Raw genomic sequence first — 20910 nt, 5'->3', positions numbered from 1 at the left:
TTAATCCAGCTTCTAGCTAACGGTAGGCTAACATTAACGTTACATGCTGCCAAGTGTAGTGTTAACTAGCGTTCCATGCAGCCATGTTTCTGTTGAAATGGAGCATTTAGTGGCTACACAGCCAGATATTTCCCACAGGAGTTAGAGGAGAGCCAAACAGAGGTAAAAGGAGAGTGACTATTCAAATCTTCAAATCAGGCGGACAGAAACATGAATCCAAACGAATGCTAATGTTGCTTCATGTCAGTTGGATGCACAAATAAGCAACCGTTTGGCAAACATTTCACAATTAGAACTCAAAAGGTATTAATACGTCAGAGTTGTGTTTACCAAGTAAAGGCCCCCAAGTGGCCACAAAATGAGTTAAACAGCTTTAATTAAATTCAGAGGTGAATTTTCCTTTTATCCTAGGCTCCTTTTAAAAGGCTTTTATCCTATTCAATACTGTTTTGGTATTACAGATACTTATTCCTTGAAGATTGGAACGTAGAATAAACTGTTCCTTGCAACTTCTAACAGGTTAAAGAGAGGAAAACTTTATTTTACTACAGAATATAGGTCGGAGCCACTGCGCAGCAGCAGCAAAGCAAGATCATCAAAGACCTCATCATCAAATACACTTAACCCCTGAAAATCACGGTCACCCCAGATATTCAGCACAACAGTCAAGACAAAACTGTCCATTCCAGTCGGCCAGCTGCACACCAACACCCTGGACGACAGACGGGTCAGCATGCCAGCAACACTATATCCCAAAAACCAAAAACAGACCAACCAATCTCATCTGCACTCACAAAACACATTCTCAGGCTAACTCTAATCCCAGCTGATGCCCCAAACTCCACACCTAGCATTGCACTTCCAACTGTTAAAGTGTTTAATAGCGTAACAGCAGTGAAATGTGCGATCCAATCTCCGTGCCAACACTTTAAACAGGAAGCTCATAAACAGCAGAAAACCAGAGAAATTAATCATTTCAGAGTTCCTTCACAAGAAATGTGAACTCATTCTGTGACAAAACGTTGAATATCAAAATCCCCATAATCACTGGGTTTATTATTATTATTTATTAAACAACATGATTCAGCTAACAGGTTTTCGTTAAGATAAAATTAAAGCCAAAACACCCCCACTGAGATGGACAACACCCAATACTGTCCTCGACTAAAGAAATTCTTAGTCGACTCACAGTTGATTTAATCGACAGATCTGTAATACTTCCCACAAAGAATCATGCAAAAGCACCTTGTGTTTACCAGAGATGTGCTCGTAAGTTTCTTGGAAATAAGTCATTCAGCATGAAAGAAGCATTTAAAAAATGACTAATCGACTAAAGAAATCTTAGTCGATTAAGATAAAAAACGACCGATTAGTCGCCTGATGGACTAAGAGGGGGCAGCTTCAGCCAAGTGACTAGCTTGCTTGCTAACAACAACACAACAGGTGTAGCAGTTCCCACCTGCTTCCAATCTTTGTGCCAGGCTACAACAATGCTAACCACGTTCTGGTCATATCTCTGAACTAGATGAAGAAAGATAAAATTGATATACCTTGTTATGTCATTATGAAAAAGCCATCTTACAAACATATTTCCTTATTTCTCTTAGTGAATGCTAAAAGGTAAAGCTGGGTGATCCGTTATCAATCCATTAAGCCTTTTTTTTATATATATATATATATATATATATATATATATATATATATATATATATATATATATATATATATTTTGGTGCCACGTTGATATTTTGTTTGGGCCGCTCAGGGAACCATTAGTCTATATCCACGACATTTCACTTTCAGGATTCTTCAGGTGCTGCCGGAAATTCCGCCGGATGTCCTTCACCTTCCACTTTCTTTGTGTTGGCATTTTAAACTCTGGATTTATGAGGACTATGGTTAACTGCTAGCTGTCCAATCTGAGTTTTCTGTTGGACGACTAAAACAACTTTTGAACGTAAACATGTTCCACCAAAACAAGTTCCTTCCCGAGGCTATTTTGCAGAGGCACCGGGGCTCCGTCCAGCGCTTAGTGCCGTTCAAGACGACTGTGATTGGTTTAAAGAAATGCTGATAAACCAGAGCACGTTTTTCTCCCATCCCGGAATGCTGTGTGGACTAGCCAGACCCTCCTCCACAGCGCTGTGAAGGAGGGTCTAGCAAAGCGAGACTAGGGCACCATTAACTCGCTGTAGCACTAATTTGAAGACAGCCATTAAAAAGAAGAGCTACAGTGATGTGGACATGGTGAGAGGCTGACCCGAAAGCTGATCTATTTGTAAAGAAAAGGAAATTAAAAAGGGCTGCATATCAATCAGTAGTACTTCTCCGCTCTGCCCTTATGTAAACACGGCTAATTGTATGTCAGAATACTTACTGTATTTCACAGTTTGTGAGCTAACATGGTCCTATCAGATCACATTAGCTACACTTTTTGGAGCTGATTACCCGCACAGGCTGCTGAAGTAAACAAGCTCAAATCACACTAGCTGCTTAATGTCCCAACACAATTTGCAGGGTACATTGGAAACATCTAACAATTACTTGCCATATGAGGTGATGCTTTATCTAGCTTAGCGGAGTCTGTTGTTATTATCATAGGTAACCACGGAAACAGGAGCATCTGATTCCTTCTAAATTAATGGGATTCCTTTCCACAACACTCTCAATAATGTTTATATTTTCCAAAGAAAGACATCTTAAAAGCTATAGAGTATTTGAAATTATTGCAACATCTGGTTAAAAAGGATAATAAGTGGAAAATGTAACATCAGTAATGGTCGTATAAAAGCACATCTGCCCATCCCTGGTATTAGTAGAAGTTACCCATCTTACTGCATTTAGAAAATATGTGCATATGTCACCATGACAGCATGTACCATGATGCGGTGACAGCAAAAAAAGGGGCATCACTTTACATCACTGATGAAAGCATGTAATCAGAGCATGACCATTTGGGGCGTGTCACGTGCGAAAATACACTCAACAAACATGACGGGTGGGCTCATACACACCATCTCCCGCTCATTTCTTATGACTCAGGGGTCCTTTAAAGCATGTGCTAAGCCATGTTGTCCTCACAAGCAGAAACTGTGAAGCAGACGCAAAGCAGCGGTGAACCACCAGCTGTCAGATAAATGAATGACTGTGACCAGGGCGGATCAAACGCTGAGGGACCGTGGCAGCCGTACTGCACTTCACGCTCCCGAGCGGAGCACAGACAAATCACTGTGTGACGGAGTCTTTGCTCTTCCTAGTTTCAAACAGCTTGGACTCTCACACCGTATAATCATGTAATCTGTATTGAATTGGTCACTGTGAAGTATATGCAAATGTGAATTCCTAGGAACGTTCCTTACACTTTTGAATCTCACGCAGAGTTGGTAAAAGACAGAGCCGAGTAGTTGAAAAATCGTAGCTTCTGCGACATTTTTTTTTTTTTTCTCTTTGTTTATTGTTTCTACGTCTGGATTGGATTTTCTGACTAAGTGCCCAACTTTCTTACATGTCTTACATTCTTACCAGCACTCAAATGCAGCATTGTTACAAATAAAAAAATAAAAAAGAAATAACAAATGAAAATGTCAGATCTGGATTATCGCCTAAACCTAATCAGCTGATTCAATTGGGCTGAAAGTGATCTCTTCAGCAGATTTTAGAATTTTACTTCGCACACAGTCTAACAGAGTAACACCAACGCCTTCTTCTAATGTCACCAGAGGAGATGAACCCACTCAAAAAAAAAAAAAAAAGCAGCAGAAACACAAGCAGAATTTACACAGTAATGCAATATCTATTGAACAATGAAGCATGATGTTGGGCTTCATTCAAAGTAGGGAGCAAGTAGGATAGTAGGCAACTGTCATGGACATTAGATGTGAAATAATAATAATCCTTAGATTTAATGACAAACTGATTAAGTGAATATTGTGCTGAAAAAAAGTAGGGTTGCAAAAGATTATTAATTATTATTTCGCGACTCAAAAAGGTTGAGAACCACAGCCACGATTCAATGATGAAAAAAATTACATTTTCCCGAAATCCCCGACTCTGTAACAGTGAGTACAGACGTTTTAGGTGTTAGGTGTAGTTGGGTGCTATCTGACTTTACAGCAGAACCTTCAACATTGTAGTGACTTTGCATATAATATTGCTGAATGAAATGAGGTCTTAACAGGGAAACAGGGCAGAGGTGTTTCCCCTTGTGTTTCAGCTCCCTTCATGGCCCTAAGGGCTCCTGCACACTGGCTGCGTGGCGTGAACGTGGCGTGTCATTTGGGTGGCATCTTTGCACACCAGAAACGTGTCTGACGCGGCGCTGCTGCTGCTAGCCTTGTCTGTACACATGTACGCAAGCAGTAGTATACTTCATGTTAAACATAAATATAGACTGATTTGATTACAGCAAAGACAACGTCGGCGGTATTGACAGCAAAATATGCTACAGAATATTTCGTTCTGTATTGACTGGTGCATTTTCTTTTTTTTATTACTTTTATATCTGCATTTATGTCAAAACCTAGACACTTTCAAACATGAAAATGTCATTTATTAAATGTATTTGTGTCAAAATGACATATAAATATCTTTTCGTATTCTAGTTTGCCTGGAAACGCTTCCAACACGCTTGCGTATCGCGTGAAAAATAGGCGTCGGTCCTGTTTCTAGCATGCACGCGCTGAGACGTGCGTGTCACGCAGGCAGCGTGCAAGCACTAACCTGTTGACATGGGAGCCGAAATAAAAACGGACACGCCACGCAGATGACACGCTCACGCCACGCTCACGCCACGCAGGCAGCGTGCAGGAGCCCTTATAGGAGAAACCCTGCAGGATTTGCAGCAACTGCAGTGATTGGCAGATACAGCTGAGCCGGTGGTCTAAAATTCACCATGGAAACTGTCAAACAACCAGACATGTTGTTTAGCCGATCATATATTTGGGTTGGATTTCAAAATACTGGCGGTGGTTTTACAGCAAAGCACTGCTCCAAAAGTAACCAACTAAAAACACTGGAATATGCCAGGAAATTATACTGTTGCAAAATGGTTTTATGTCTCCGTGTTGGCTTGCTGGATGTATTCAGGTGTGTGTATGTGCAGTACATGCCTTTCTGCTTAAATTTACAATATCTGTTTCCTCCTCGACAGGAATATCAGCAATGTCTGTTCAGGTTCTCCCGACAGGAAATGCGTTAGTCAAGGTGCTGGTGGCAGGGAATGGGTTTTAGGAAACCCATTCCTAAGACAGGTTCTAAGTCAACTCCAATCAATACGATTTGATTGTGTTTGACAAGTTAAACTGCCACTATGAGAATTTCTATATAAAAATAAATCGTCCAAAAATGATCTCATTGCTGTTTTTGTTTCCTGTCAAAGCAGTTTTTTTTCCCCCCCGGTGGTCCGAGAGATGCAGCAAGCCCTTGCATGTCTTTGTGAAGAGTGTTTTACTCACAGCTCCCAGCATGATGCGAACAATGAGCCATCTGAAGGTCCAGATGCAGATGAGGGAGGGGGGACAGCGGCGGGGGACCTGGGACAGAGTCCACACTGGACAGAGGAAAATAGCCAGAAATCCTGTCTCCAACAGCTGACTCTCCCAACCTGGACAAAAACCATCACAGTATCATTTGTGGGGGGGGGGGGGGAGCTTATAATTTCAAGTCTTCTTGCACTAATGGATGTGTGAAACACAATTTTTGCAATCTTTCTGAAAAATTGTTGTTCTACGGTAAGCAGTGATGGACACACCTCTCTGAAACAGCCTAATTTTGTGATTTTGCACCAATTGCACCCCCATGAGGAATTCTAAGTAATGAAGGAAAAAAAGAAAGGAAAAAAAAGAAAAACTGTTGGCGCGTCCACATGATACAAGCCTTCCGTGATCGCGCACCACCCCCACCCCTCCCCCACGCAGTTGCTAGTAGCCAAGGAGGACACGGAGGATTAAAAAAAAAAAAAAACATGATGGACTCTTCATCGACTTAGAGCTAAATGCTAATGTCAGCATGCTAGCATGGCTACAATGCTATTTACAAACATGTTGTTTAGCATGTTTAGCCGGTATAATGTTTATGTTTACCATGGTCACCATCTTAGTTCAGCATGTAAGTATGCTAACATCTGCTAATAAACACTAGATGGCTCTGGAAAAAAAAAGTTAAAAGGGATAGTTGAGATATTTTAAAGTGGGGTTGTATGAGGTACTTCTCCATGGTCTGTGTATTGGCTACAGTAGATGGCGGTCGGCTCGCCCCCAGTTTGGAGAAGCAGGCAGGAGTCCCGACACAAAAGCTAAGCAATGTACTGCTGGAAGACCCACCTTAAGAAATCAATATCAGTTTAAGTGCGCATGCTATATTTAGTAGGGCTGTCCTCAGAATATCACTTTTTGGGACTTTGAACCTTCGGTGGAAAGTATTTGTATTATATTTGAAGTTACGTGGGCAGGGGGAGGGTATATATCTATGGGGGGAGGGTCCAGTTGCGTCATCTACTCTACAGACCTTTGCCAGCAGGTGAGCGAGGATTTCTTCTGTTGATTTCTTCCCATGGAGCCGACGTGGGCTCTTGACTTTTTGGGGGTCATCTTTTGAAATATTCCAGACGCTCGACTTTTTTGACATCTTGCATGCCAATAGTTGCAGCCAAGTTCACGTGGTCAAACTTTCAGTGTGGTTGCTGGAAACGTTAGATGATAGCTCAGGCCAGATGCCAGGATGAAATGAGGCAGGCCGTCTCATGTTTATCTGCCCGCAATCTATCAATTTCAGCACCCTGGAGAGACCTATGCCTACACACACACACACACGTGTCTGAAAATAACTGATTATATTGAATGCATAAATACATAGTTTGGGATTACTATTTCTTATTTCACGGGCTATTCTGGCTTTCTGGGGTAATGCATTTATAATACTCGTAATAAATAAAAAATAAAATAAAAAGAACAAAGCATTTGAATACTGATTTGGGTGTTGATTGCCATGGCAACAATCAAAGCTTCGAAGTATTTGGGTCAGCCCAAATTCCGCCGGATGTCCCTCATTTGCTGCCGGATGTCCGGTACCTTCCGCTTTCTTTGTGTTGGCATTCTAAACTCCGGTGGGTTTCTGAGGACTATGGTTAACTGCTCCTCAGATCTCTGCAGGGTAAATCCAGACAGCTAGCTAGACTATCTGTCCAATCTGAGTTTTCTGTTGCAGGACTAAAACTACTTTTGAACGTACACGTGTTCCACCAAAACAAGTTCCTTCCCGAGGCTATTTTTGCAGCGGCACCGGTGCTTAGCGCCGCCCATGACGATTGTGATTGGTTTAAAGAAATGCCAATGAACAAGAGCACCTTTTTCTCCCATCCCAGAATGTTGTGTGGACTAGCCAGACCCTCCTCCGCGGCTCTGTGGAGGAAGGTCTGGCAATGACAGAGGACTAATACACTGACTATGTATAAGTACCTTATACAACCCTACCTCAAAAAATCTCAACGATCCCTTTAGGAGGATCACCAAAATTCATCCTGAGGGGGGCATGAATGTGTGTTCCAAATATCATGCCGATTCGTACACCTGTTGAGACATTTCACTTAAAGCCAGGTCAGGGGATCATCCAAGTCAATGAGATACATCCTGAAGAAAACAATAAATGTCTCTACAGAATTGTGTGCTAATCCATCCAGTAGATGTTATGGAAGATATTTTCATAGGTTTCAGCCACATTGCCATTCCTATAGCCATGCTGCTAGCTTGGCTAAAAAAAAAAAAAAAAAAAAATCACACTCAATGGAGAGAAGAATGGAGAGTTTGAAATCCGCAGTTTGGTAACAACTGAACAAACATCATGTACTTATGAAGACCATGTTATATGGTCAAAAGCTCCAGAGGACCTTGTAAAAGGACCTTGTGTAAAGAGTTCCTTTTTAAAAATAATTTTAAAAAAAAACAATGTCTGCCAGGCATGCATGCCTGGCAGACATTGTTTGATTCCAGAGCCGAAGGCCCCCTAACAGCGAAAACCAACGGCCCCTGGTTTTTGTCTAGACTTGGGAACAATCAGAGGAGATTAGTCTGCAGACGTAAAGCTCCACTGTCAGCTACAGGGTGATAATAAGTCCAAAAAAAACAGAGAGTGAGGGAGAAAGACGGTGAGAGTGGGAGAAAAAGAAAGACACAGAAGCCACAACTCCAAACCACAGACATTGGCCTGGCGTCGCTGAATTCAAAGTGTCATTAACCAATCACAGAGCTGCCACTCGCCACTTATCTGGGCCAGAGCCCTACAAGCTACTGTTAAGACTTTCTTAAATATTACCTTTCTTTTTATGATTATGTTCATGACAGTTTACTGGGTTCAAGTAAGGCGGCAATGTACTGCACATCAGTAAACCGCCTTTCTGTCAGTGACTGTGTTTTAACCCCATACAACTGGCTGTGAACTATTTGGGAAACAACCAAGAGGAGGTTGAGAGTGACGCAGAGTCCAGAATGACCCATGACTCTACAGCTGCCTGCTTCCCACGGATGAAACCCCTTCAAAAATAAGATTTATGTTAATTGTTTGAGATTAATTCCCAATATCCTTCGCCGTTGAAATAATAGGATAATAGGATAGATATAGCTTCTGTATTAGAATATAAAAATGTCCATTTCTAATCTACAAACACCAGTCTGAAATATCTATATGCATGCGTCAGATGTGTCAAAAGGAGGTCAGTCATGTGCCGGTTTGGTTTGAGGGACGTAACCACGTTGCTTTCACCGTAAACAAACCAAGATGGCATCCAAACCGGAGTGTCTTACGTACAGGCTTTGCCTCAAATCCACCTCTTCTATTTGATGTGTGTGTGTGGGGGGGGGGGCGGCGAAGGACGCGGTCCTGGATTTTGTGTTTAAGTTTGAAAACTGTGACGGTTGACGGTGAAGTTCACTTACCGAAGGAGTACCTAGAAAGAGAAAAGAAGAAAAAGACATGGAAAAATGAAAGAAACTTATATATTTTCAATATACACATGTTCACATACACGCCACGTGCCACTTTCTAAAGCCACGTAACGTTGTTACCTCCCTGTGCTGCGAGTCGCCCTTTCATACTACTCCCTACGGCGTCCATTTACACGCAATCGCAAGGTAATGTAAGTCAATGGAGGCCAAACGGCGTTGATAAACACGCTGAAAAGCGAGTATGCGTCTTGATAACACGGCAATAATGGCATACGAATTGGCGTGTCATACATACGCCATTTCATGAGCTCAGTCTGCGTCTTGACACTTTAGTCACTTTTTTCGAAGTTTTTGTCACTTTTTTTCTGAGTTTTTTGTCACTTTTTGTCACTTTTTTCTGTGCTTTTTTTTGGACATTCTTTTCCAAGTTTTTCAACGTTCTATTATCAATTTTTCTTTGCATGCTATAAAATTGAATTAAACACCCAAATTCAACGAAAGTAGTGAACTGATCATTTATTTAACTTGTGAAGAGCGTCGTATGGAACCATCCACGTTATTTTGTTTTAAAATTTGGTTGAAAGAAAGCCACATTTGAAATAGAAACTTTTTGAAAATGGGTCACATTTGACCCGAGGACAACAGGAGGGTTAGCCCAACACTTTGGTGCACTCCTTGTTGCAATAATCTAAGGCACTAGAACGAAATAGCCAGAATGAACTAAAATGGACACAACTGAAGATTCTTTTCTTTAATTAAAGCTGCAGTAATTCATGTTTGGCCACGTGGGGACAGGGGAACATGCCGACACAAAATAAACAATCATTTGGAGTCATGTGTCTCTGTCCACCTGATGAATGGAAGTCAAATATTAACGTTCTTGTTCTCCACCGACTACTGAGAAAAATATCTGGCTCTTTAGCTGCTAAATGCTCCAGTATGTTCACCAGCTAGTCGCTAACTGTGTCTGCTGTTTGCTGCTGGGGGGTTAGTGTGCAGTTGGTTTATCGGAGTATTTTTCGGTAAAAAAAAAAAATATATATTAAAAAAAAAAAATTAAACAGCTGCCTTCTGTGACCGGAAACAATGTTGAAGATAACAGAGTTCTTGGCCAGGAACCCAAAGCAATGGTCTGAAATAGACTCAAAGGCTCCAAGGAGCTGAGGACAGCTGCAAAGTTGGTTGATAATGCTCTGTGGGTTTGTAAATGGAAGCATTTCCTTTTACATTTGTTAATGTATAAAATCCTGATTAATGCAGCTTTAAAAACAAAATACTATGATATGAGGACATGAACGCACAACATTTAAAGGACAGTAAGGAGTTTTGACATGCGTGGGATTTCTCCCTTTCTGGTCTACATATCCCTGCCTCTGCTCAATTCTTTTTTTATCTCCGGTGATCATGTTAACAAATTCACAGTTTTGAAGTTTAATAAAAAAAAAGTTGCTAGTTTGCTCCCAGACATCAGACATTCCACATTTATGTGTGTGTGTGTGTGTGTGTGTGTGTGTGTGTGTATGTGTGTGTATGTATGTGTGTGTGTATGTATGTGTGTATGTATGTATGTGTGTATGTATGTATGTGTGTATGTATGTATGTGTGTATGTATGTATGTATGTATATGTATGCATGTGTGTGTGTGTGTGTGTGTGTGTGTGTGTGTGTGTATGTATGGTTGTATGTGTGTATATGTATGTATGTATGTGTGTGTGTGTGTGTGTGTATGTATGGTTGTATGTGTGTGTATGTATGTGTGTATGTATGTGTGTATGTAAGTATGTGTGTATGTATTTGTGTATATGTATGGTTGTGTGTGTACGTATGTATGTATGTATGTATGTGTGTGTATGTATGGTTGTGTGTGTATGTATGTATGTATGTATGTATGTGTATATCCTAGACTCACCACAGCTGTCCCACGTTGACCAGGGAGTGGTAAAGCACCCACAGTGTGACCATGATGACCATATTGGCCATTCCCGTCACTAGGACCAACGCAGACAGTGCCATCCCCCCCAGGGCAATGGCATCCAGGTTGGCATCCATGTCGCTCCAGTCTAAGAGCCAGAGGATGGAGGGTGTGTACGCCAAGGCGGCCATGCCTATCTTTCCTCCCACGTAGCGCTTCACGCTGTCCAGGTACTTCTTGCAGGGCATTAGGCCGTGCTCGCCTATCAGCTGCTTGTTCTGGTTGTAAGCAACGCTGAACGCCACGACTACAGAAAAGAGGAGAGCAAAAAAAAAACACAAAATGGATTCAATGCTAAGGCTGGGTATCGGCAATCCTTTCCTGAATCGATTCGATTCCGATTCACAAGGTCCCGATTCGATTTGATGCAGAGCTGGGTAGGGCTGCACAATATGTCTTTTTTTTATTTATTTTTTTTATCATCATAGCGATGTCAAGTGGCGCAATGTACACATCGCGAAAGGCTGCGATACATCGCGAAAGAAAAATTGGTCATTCTGTCTACCAAGTGAGTACTTTTGATACTGTTATTATATTTTGTTGCCAAAAGTTCTGTACTTCTACTTCAGTAAGTTAAATGCAGAACTTTTACATTGAGGTATTACTACTTTACTGCGAAAGCTAATCCCAATCAATACTTGCAGCACTCAAATCAACATCAACAATAATAATACTGTACCGGTACTAGACAGACCTACTTCTGGCCTAAGTGGCACTAAATTACAATAATTTAACTTTAATAAAGATGTTTTACAGATAATAAATGGTTACTCTGTCATTTCAGAACATGGGCAGATGCAAAATTTTCCACCAGTGACACCTACACCAACTTATATAACGTATATCTAACTTAAAAAGGTCTTATCCTATTCAGTGGTAGAAGTATTCAGATCTTTTGTCTACATCTGTTTTGTGTGCAAATATATTAATCTGTAAAGTAACTAAAGCTGTCAGATTAATGTAGTGGAGTAAAAAGTACAATATTTCCCTCTGAGATGTAGTGGGGTAGAAGTAAAAAAGTGTCAGGAAAAGAAAAGACTACCTAGTACCTAGAATTTGTACTTAAGTACAGTCCTTGAGTTAAATGTACTTCGTTACATTCCACCACTGATGCTATTTTGTAGATTTTACAGACAAAATGTTAACGTAACAGGCTACAAATGAAGACAATTCCACAATGCTAACACTTTCGGTAACACTTTACTTGAAGGTATCTACATAAGAGTGACATGACACTGTCATGAACACATGACACAGTCATGACACATGAACCCTAACCCTAACTCTAACCATAATCATGACAAAAACCGAATGACACTTAATGACAGAAGCGTTATGTAATAAACGTTTATGACTTGTTTATAATGTTTATGACACGTTCCTGACAGTGTCATGTCACTCGTATGTGGATACCTTCAAGTAAAGTGTAACCACACTTTTTTACAGACTGTGTGTCAAAACGAGAACACTAAACAGAGAATACGAACAAGAGAGCTATCATTTCAAACGTCGACTATAAACAAAATATTGACTCCACGCATCTTTTGGACTTCGGTGGACTCACTGAGAGAGAAACCGTCAGCAGTGAAAGTCAACATGCTTACAGTAAATAAAGGCGACGGACCGCAGCAACACGACCCGAGTGAGCCAGTATGTCCCGGTTTGTAACGGCTGACGTCTCTTCTCTTTCTCCGTGTCGTCGCTGCTGTCTGCTCCATGTTCTCCGCCGCTGTCAGCACACTCTGCCTCCGTCTTTCTGCCGTGGACACGTCTTTTCCTCACAGAGCTCGCCGAACTGCCACCGGTGGACGCCATGTTCACGCGCTGCACGGTCACGTGACTTCAAACAAACATAACGGAAGTTATTTTTTTGTGCATTTTTTGTGTTATTTATATATAAAATAAATATATAAAAATATATATATATATATATATATATATATATATATATGTCAAAGGTGCATAAAAAACAAAAAACTTTGAAAAAAGTGACAAAAACGTCGGTGGAAAAGCAGCAAAAGTGATCGAAAAAGACGACCAAAATGTTGAAAAAAAAAAAAAAAAAGTTTAAATTTTGACCCAGAAAAACAAAAAGCTGCATGGTCAACGGGAAGACAACACAAGGGTTACGTTAATTTGAGATAGCCCTTTTTTTTTCTTTTTTTTTTATTTTTTTTTTTTTTTTAATTGTTATATATGCTCCTAGATTTTGTTGTTTTTATGCTCGACCCGAGGCAAAAGCTCTATTTCTTAAGTGAATTTTGTTAATGTGCCTTGTTTGTACAGTATATCTATAGTAAAAATAAAAAAAATAATAAATAAACTGAATAGCCTACATAAGTAGAAAGTATTTGTCTCTGAAGTGAAGTGTAGTGAGTAGTAAGTATATCCTAAAATGGCATGAAAGTAAAAAAAATACTCAAAATACTTTACATTTCTGCCTCTGAACTTCGATAAATAATAGAGGATCTAACCTGTATTACGTTAAATAGCCTACTATCCGAACCATCATTGTGTTTTAAATTGGAAATGTAATGTCGACTATCAATCTGCCTCCTCCTGCTTCGTAAAACCAGCAGGAACGTGCTTGTAAAACTTGGCAAAAGCCAATAGGACACGAGGGGAGGAGACATGCAAGTCGCTACTAAAGACAGTTAAAGTTCTTTTAAAAAAAAGAAAATAAAGCCTCGTCAAACTTTGCCTGGCTGTGGCGGAGGACACAGCAAGGACTGATTCAAGGCAAGAACCCTTTTTTTCCCCCCTGATTTTACTCGGATTTTACTTGATTTCGGGGTGAAACAGTATTCCTACAGAGTCGTGCGCATTTACGCACTTGGAGAGTTCTCCGGGAATCGGGCCATATAGCAACTTTTTTTTTTTAACCAGCCAAGAAATGACAGAAGAGAACAAGTCCCTGGCAGGCACTCCGCGCAGCCCGGCGGGCAGCGACAGCTCCATGTCCCAGCATGGGTCGGGCTCGGAGTCCCCGGCCTCTCCAGCGGGGTCCGAGGCGCAAGAGGCAGCGCGCCCGCCCGGGGTGACGCACCAACCGGAGAGCGGCGCGGAGGATGAGCGTTTCCCCGCCTGCATCCGCGACGCGGTGTCGCAAGTGCTGAAAGGCTACGACTGGTCGCTGGTGCCGATGCCCTCTCACGGGGAGAAAGGGCTGAAGAGCAAGCCTCACGTGAAGCGGCCGATGAACGCGTTCATGGTCTGGGCGCAGGCGGCGCGGAGGAAGCTGGCTGACCAGTATCCTCATCTGCACAACGCGGAGCTCAGCAAGACGCTGGGCAAACTGTGGCGGTGGGTACTGAAGCCATAGAGAGTCACTCAACTTAATCCAATGAGCAGTTAGTGTTGTGTGCAACTAAGTCTAAAGACCACCACAGTGAGTGTTCCCAAGACCAAATCCTGGTTTCTCCACTTAAAAAAAAAGTGACAACTCTTCTGATAAAGATACGCCTTTATTGTCTCCTATAGGAGAAATTCATCTTGTTGATCATCTTGATAATGATTGCACATTTCCCGTTAACTCATGCTATGGTCAATAACTTCTGTATTGCACAATGCCCAATTGCATAATACCATATCAATATAACATAGCATATATATATATATATATATATATATGCACCAGTACCCTACCAGGCATTGCACATCCTATAGCTATAATGGTAAGTACCACAAATATTATTTAGTAGTCTTAGTCACACATACATTACTGCAGCCAATACACACACTGTAAAATGACAGCAACAAGCAATACAACTAACTATTAATATACTCATAAAGCATTCAAATGATAACTATTAATTAGCTACAATTTTGCATAAATTCAAGTAAAAAGATTGAAGGGAAAGTGCTTGCAAAAAGTGATACGTATACTTAGAAGGAATCCAGAGGAGAGTGTTACCGTAATTGTGTTTTTTCCTGCGTGTGCAATACAAAAAAACACTGATAATGTCACTCAAGTAGTATTAAGAGTATTATTAGCCACATTAAAGTATCAAAAGTAATAGTACTCATATTGAAAACAGACCCTGTGTATAGCCTATTATTATATTGGATTAGTATTAATTATGCATTGTTGTGTAAGTAGCATTTTGCTGTTGTCAAGGTGGGACTCCTAACTACTTTATACACTATTGGATAGTTTAATCTCAAACTGCTGCATCATTCTTTTGTGATCATGCATCTTGTGTGTAAAGTCTTCAGCTGTAAAGTAACAATAGCTGTCAGATTGTGAAGTAAAAAGTACGATATTTCCTTTTGAATTGTATTGGAGTGGATTTGTAGACGTGCACAAATGTCCCGCTGTGAAGTAATAAGAATGTTTCTAATTTGTCATTTCCTGTCCTGTGTTTTAGAGAATTCTTTCTAACTCGCATGTTTGTTTGTTTTTTCCAGTGCTGGACACAGAACATAAGGCAACATGTGTATCCATTTTGGAATTAACACATGTTGTATATCCAATGTTGCTATAGTGTTTAAAAAGGACCTTTGATTAACCCAATGACTGATTCCTCTCTTCCTCAGACTTCTGTCTGAAACAGAGAAGCTTCCCTTCGTCGCGGAGGCCGAGAGGCTGAGGATGCAGCACAAGAAAGACTACCCGGACTACAAGTACCAGCCTCGGAGGCGCAAGAACCCCAAACTGGGACAGGGGGACTGCAGACCCGGAGTGGTTCAGCAGCAACAGCAGGGCTTGTATAAGACAGAACCAGGGGTGGCCAGACTGGCTGGAACAGGAGAAATGCACCATCATTATGATCCAGACAGGACAGGTGAGAAATCATCTTAATACACGTTTTTATCAGGGCATCTGTTGCAACTTACCTTTTTTTTAACCTTTATTGCTTTAGCATGGAAATATTGATTGGTAGTGATGTAACGATGCATTGTGAGTCGGTTAAAAATCTATATAAATGTGTAAAGATTACAACCGGTTGAGATGAAAAATGAATCACGATGCAATTGTAATACGACCTAGGGGGCGTAATGTGCTTTTGATTTCACTCGTCACTATGTCTTCTTGCTTTATTTATTTGAAGAGATTGTTTTTTCTATTTATTTAGTTATCTTGGTGTGGGATTTAAAAAAAATAAAATATTCTAATCATTAATTTGTATTTCATTTTTGTTATTTAAGATGAAATGCAAATGTCAGTTGCACTTTGATTGTAGGACACATCTGTTGTTTTGCACAGTTTATATAAATAAAGGAACATTTTTCAGTCATTTGTCTGCAGCTCATTAAAAAAAACAACAACGTCGCATCGTGAACTTAAAGTTGTGAATTGTATTGAAATCGTGAGATGAGTGCATCGTTACATCCCTATTGATTAGTGCTTCCTTGGCTTTGGTTCCCAGGTCAGTCTCATGGACCTCCAACACCTCCCACCACCCCTAACACCGACCTCCACACGGGGAACAAACACGAGGCCCAGCGGCCTGTCGACAGCAGCAGCAGCAGCAGCACCGGCTCCGTTCCTGCCAGCGGCCGGCAGAACATCGACTTCAGCAACGTGGACATCTCAGAGCTCAGCACCGAAGTCATCAGCACCATCGATGGGTTCGACGTCCACGAGTTGGACCAGTACCTCCCTCCCAACGGCCACGCCTCCGCTCTTCTAACCCCACCTGATAGCAGCCACGGACATAACAACCCTTCTGGGTCCTTCATTCTGCCCAGCATCCACTCCCACTCTCATACCTGGACACCCAAAAGTGGGATTTCCACTGGAACGCCAACTTCCTCTTGCAATCGTGATGCGCATGGGCTCCACGAGGACACCAGTCAAAAACCTCAGATTAAAACGGAGCAGATGAGCCCAGGTCACTACAGCAGCTCCTCCTCCTCCACTCCTCCACCGCCACAACAGGAGTACACCTCCCTCGGTTCGGGCGTCTGCCCTTCCTCCACTTCCTCCCCATCCTCCACCAACCAATCTGACTACACTGACCTCCAAAGCTCCAGTTTCTTCAGCGCCTTCCCAGGGTACCCTGCCAGTCTGTATCAGTACCCGTACTTTCACTCGTCTCGCAGGCCTTATGCCACGCCTCTTATCAACAGCCTGGCCTTGGCACCACCTCCACACAGTCCGCCCTCTGGCTGGGAGCAGCCTCTCTACACAACTCTCTCCAGGCCTTGAAGAGGCACAAATCCCCACAAAAATGTGGATATGGACACAAACGTTAATGACTACTCAGACTGGGACAGAACAGTGGCCTGCTTTAATGACTTATAAGATAATGTTCGGAGATTCAATGACTTAAAGTGCTCATATTATGCTTTTTGGCTTTTTTCCCTTTCTGTTATTGTGTCATATATCTTTTTTGTGCATGTTATATGTTTACAAAGTGAAAAAGCCCAAAGTCCACCCCAAAGGGACTTACCATCTCCAACAGAAAACACTGTTCAAACACACACTGCTCCAAACAGCTCTGTTGTAGTCCAGCCTTTACTTCCGTGACGAACGTGCGTCACTTTGTAACACACATTATAATGCTCACCTAGCTGCTAGCGTGGCACGCCCTCATACTCTGCTTCTGACTGGCTAGTAGTCCTTACCTAGCTACTGAGCATGTGCGACTCCCAACAAAGACGGTACAGAAGTGTGATGTCTCACTCTGTAGCTAAAACAGAGAGCTCAACACACAGGGTGAAAAGAGGAGCTGCAGCATTGTGCACTACAACAACAATTAAACTATGTAAACCTATAATAAAATGAGCATAATATGAGCACTTTAAGATGTTAATTTCAAAGATTTTGACCAGACTGATATCTGTTGGTCAAAGCGGTCATATTGTGCGTCATTATATCGTTCCATTTGTTTAAGATCATTTTTTTTGTCATTTTTAGGCCTTTATTTCGAAAAGGGCAGCTTTAGACATGAAATGGGGGGAGAGAGAGAGAGAGAGAGAGAGAGAGAGAAGGGGAATGACATGCAGCAAAGGGCCGCAGGTCGGAACCGAACCTGCGACCGCTGCCTCGAGGACTGACCTACTGTATATGGGCGCGCGCTCTACCAGGTGAATCACCCACATCGCCCACATTTGTTTATTTTTTTTTTTATGAAGAGAAATTCACAAGATTGACTGAGATTCAGTGTTTTGACTGTTTTCTGAGTGAAAAGGACGGAGGCATGGCATTTAAACCTGCGTTGGACACTAAAACGTTCCATTTAAACTCCACACTAATGAGATTTTGGTATGTGAGTAGCACCTATTTAAGACAGGGAGTTTCAGGTTTAATAGCAGTTTTTCCACTTATACTGGCTGAGTAAAATAGTTGCTTTACTCTCAACCTTCACGTTGATGGGATCCAAAGTCAGCTGTGTTACATTTTGATTAAATCTGAAGGTTCTTCCCTTTTTTTCCTTTTATAGTGCATAATGTATGTGAAGGTTCTACATTATTCTGTTCAGCAGCCTGATAAAAAAGATTGTGTCTGTTAACTTCAGATCCACCTCTATTTGTTTTGCTATACCCAAATGGAAAAGCTTATAACAGAAGATCTGCAAGGCCAAAATGCATTACAACCTACACTACATCAGTTCAAACATAGATCAAAAACTTTTTTTTTTGGTCCTCGCCTAAAATAAGTTATATTTGAATAACAATAACTAGGACATGCTTTATGCCACATATTGCAAAACATGTCAGATACCTTCTACATCTTGTCAGTAACACATTTATAAAGTGTCAGACCTCTAGGCATAACCTTATGGGAGCTATGGAATTTTTAGTTTGTGTCCCAGACTGGTGTCCCCGAACCTTTGACATTTTTGGGAAACATACTTATACACACTTTGTTGCCGTACATTTATACCACTCTCTTGTCTGTCCACTAAATGTGAAACTACAGCCAGCAGGCTCTTAGCTTAGCTTAGCATAAAGACTAGAAGCAGGGGGAAACGGCTAGCCTGGCTCTGTCCAAAGGTAACACCATTTATCTACCAGCTAATTAAACTTAGTCTCAAGTCTTTGACCTGCAATTCCCAAAAAAAAACATGTGTGACCACTTTAGCGTAGCAGAAACAAGTTGGGAACGCAACATCGACATATCGTCACTGTTTAAGTTAAAGTGACTATATGTAACTTTTAAAATGTTTTTGAAACTTTATAATTTTTCATCTGATGATCATAAACGAGCTGTAACTGCAAACGAGACTAACAGTGAAAAAAACGCTATTTTTAAATAGTTTTTATTAATGCCACTGCCCGGTATTTTCCCCCGCAAAGTCACAACATTTTTGTTTTTATTTCTTTTAGTCCGTGTTTGTGTTGGCCTACTACTTTTCTTTTCCCTTGTCCCCCTGTACTTGTGTAAAGTGTCCGTGGGTTTCATGAAATGTGATGTATTAATCTAAGTTATTACTACGTTGGTTGCTACAACAACCTCTGACACAGTGACAGTGATCCCCGGTATATATCACGAGACATCCAAAGTTACCGTATGCAACACTTGAAAAGCAACGATGCATCTGTAACGTATTCTCTTATTGTAAATGAATGATTTTCTGTCTGAGGAAAACATTCATCGCGACTATATGACCTCCCGGTAACGCTAACTCAGTAATACAGTGGGCAATGCAGCACCGTAAAGAAAAGACCTTTACGACACCAGGTGTGGTAAAAACACTACCGCTTTTGTCCAAAGGGGCCGCTAGAATCAACACAAACTGAAACACATAGTCACTTTAAGTGTTCCCATACAACTAAACTGCATTCTCAATTAAGTTTTTCGGGAAACATGTTTTGTATCAGATTACACGTCCTAGTACCAGCGTGAGGCGGACATTACAGTCGCAGTTTGAAACACGTGGTTAACCTCAATTAAGACAAAATTACCTGGTTAGGTTTTTTTTTTTTAGGTTACGTAACCAACGTACGTGGACCTTATTTGCGATACGTCAAAAACAAATCCGGGACAAAAACGTTTCCCTCAAAATGTCATTGAGAATGCAGTTCAGTTGTATGGGAAGGTAGAAATGGGGCAACATAACAGTTTAAAAAAAAAAAAAAACAGCTGTCTGTCTGCTGCGGCTGAAACGACACTATGAGAGCGGTGAAAGTGAACCAAAACAGTGAAGTTGCAGCTGGACGGCTAAACAACGAGCCGAAACTCACTATAAAGCTCCGTTAAGCCGAGGGGAGCTGCAGATCCGGGTGATAGTTCTCTGTAGGTTCATCACTGCAAGAGACCCCTTACACATGGTTTCCACATCGTCATTTGATACATTGTTATTATAACAAATATCAATTATAGCCACTTTAAGCTCACTAATTAACAGGTCATATCTTGTTTGTTTAATCCATAAAAAAAAAACGTACTGTGCCAGGGTATTTCTTGGCCGGATGTAACGACTTCCTGGAGTCTTGTTATAACCCGAACCTGAACCTACATCTAAGTCCTCTGAGGGGGAAATGGAGCTCATCGTGTACAACCCCTTTGAGCACTTTGACGTCTTTCAAGTGTTGTGTTTTTAGTATTTAAAAATGTTTCTCTTCTGTATCTAGGAGAAACGCCATCAAAATGCCACATAATGGGATCTGTTTCGTGTGGGGATGTGCCCTTCGTTTACACGCAAACGGAGAATTCGCCTCTGAAAACGATTCTTTCTAAAAACTCCGGCCAGAGTGGTGATTTTGGAAAACTTTGTTTGCACGTTTGCATGTAAACTGAGACAAACGGAGGTTTAGGCAGCCGAGAGAGAGAAAGAGGAAGTGATTCGTTGCTGTTGTTGCTATTTTCGGGATTCTGATTGGCTAACGTGGGCTTGAGCTTCTCGTTACACTGCCACATACAGGTTTGGCATGCTCTTGACGGCATTGACGGCATATGTACACGGGTACGTGTAAACGAACACTTTTCTGAAAACTGACAGCTGTGCACGATGTTATTTTTGAAAACGGAGAGGTTGAAATGTCCGTTTATGAAAATAGCCGGCCACGTGTATACGTAGCATCAATGCACAGGGTAACGAGGGTAAAACGAGG

General features: G+C 41.4%; 2 protein-coding genes across 2 annotated transcripts in view; one reads left to right on the top strand and one right to left on the bottom strand.

The window, feature by feature from the left end:
* Window positions 1–12746, bottom strand: part of lmf1 (lipase maturation factor 1) — a 36858-nt gene extending 24112 nt beyond the window's left edge. The window contains exons 1-4 of the mRNA XM_078279403.1: window positions 12513–12746; window positions 10846–11155; window positions 8928–8938; window positions 5454–5602 (exon numbers count right to left, since the gene is read on the bottom strand). Of these exons, the coding sequence (XP_078135529.1) occupies window positions 5454–5602; window positions 8928–8938; window positions 10846–11155; window positions 12513–12723 (681 nt within the window). The 5' untranslated portion in view covers window positions 12724–12746. The remainder of the gene's footprint in view (window positions 1–5453; window positions 5603–8927; window positions 8939–10845; window positions 11156–12512) is intronic.
* Window positions 12747–13536: 790 nt separating this feature from the next.
* Window positions 13537–17794, top strand: sox8a (SRY-box transcription factor 8a). The gene is made up of 3 exons (XM_078279912.1): window positions 13537–14211; window positions 15445–15692; window positions 16278–17794. Exons 1-3 carry the CDS (start codon window positions 13802–13804, stop codon window positions 17057–17059), a joined length of 1440 nt encoding a protein of 479 aa, XP_078136038.1. The 5' UTR covers window positions 13537–13801; the 3' UTR covers window positions 17060–17794.
* Window positions 17795–20910: the final 3116 nt, after the last annotated feature.

This window comes from Sander vitreus, chromosome 21 (assembly GCF_031162955.1).
Source record: "Sander vitreus isolate 19-12246 chromosome 21, sanVit1, whole genome shotgun sequence".
Taxonomy (NCBI): Eukaryota; Metazoa; Chordata; class Actinopteri; order Perciformes; family Percidae; genus Sander; species Sander vitreus.
Note: the sequence above shows the minus strand (reverse complement) of the source record. Positions and strands in the feature narration are given on the sequence as shown.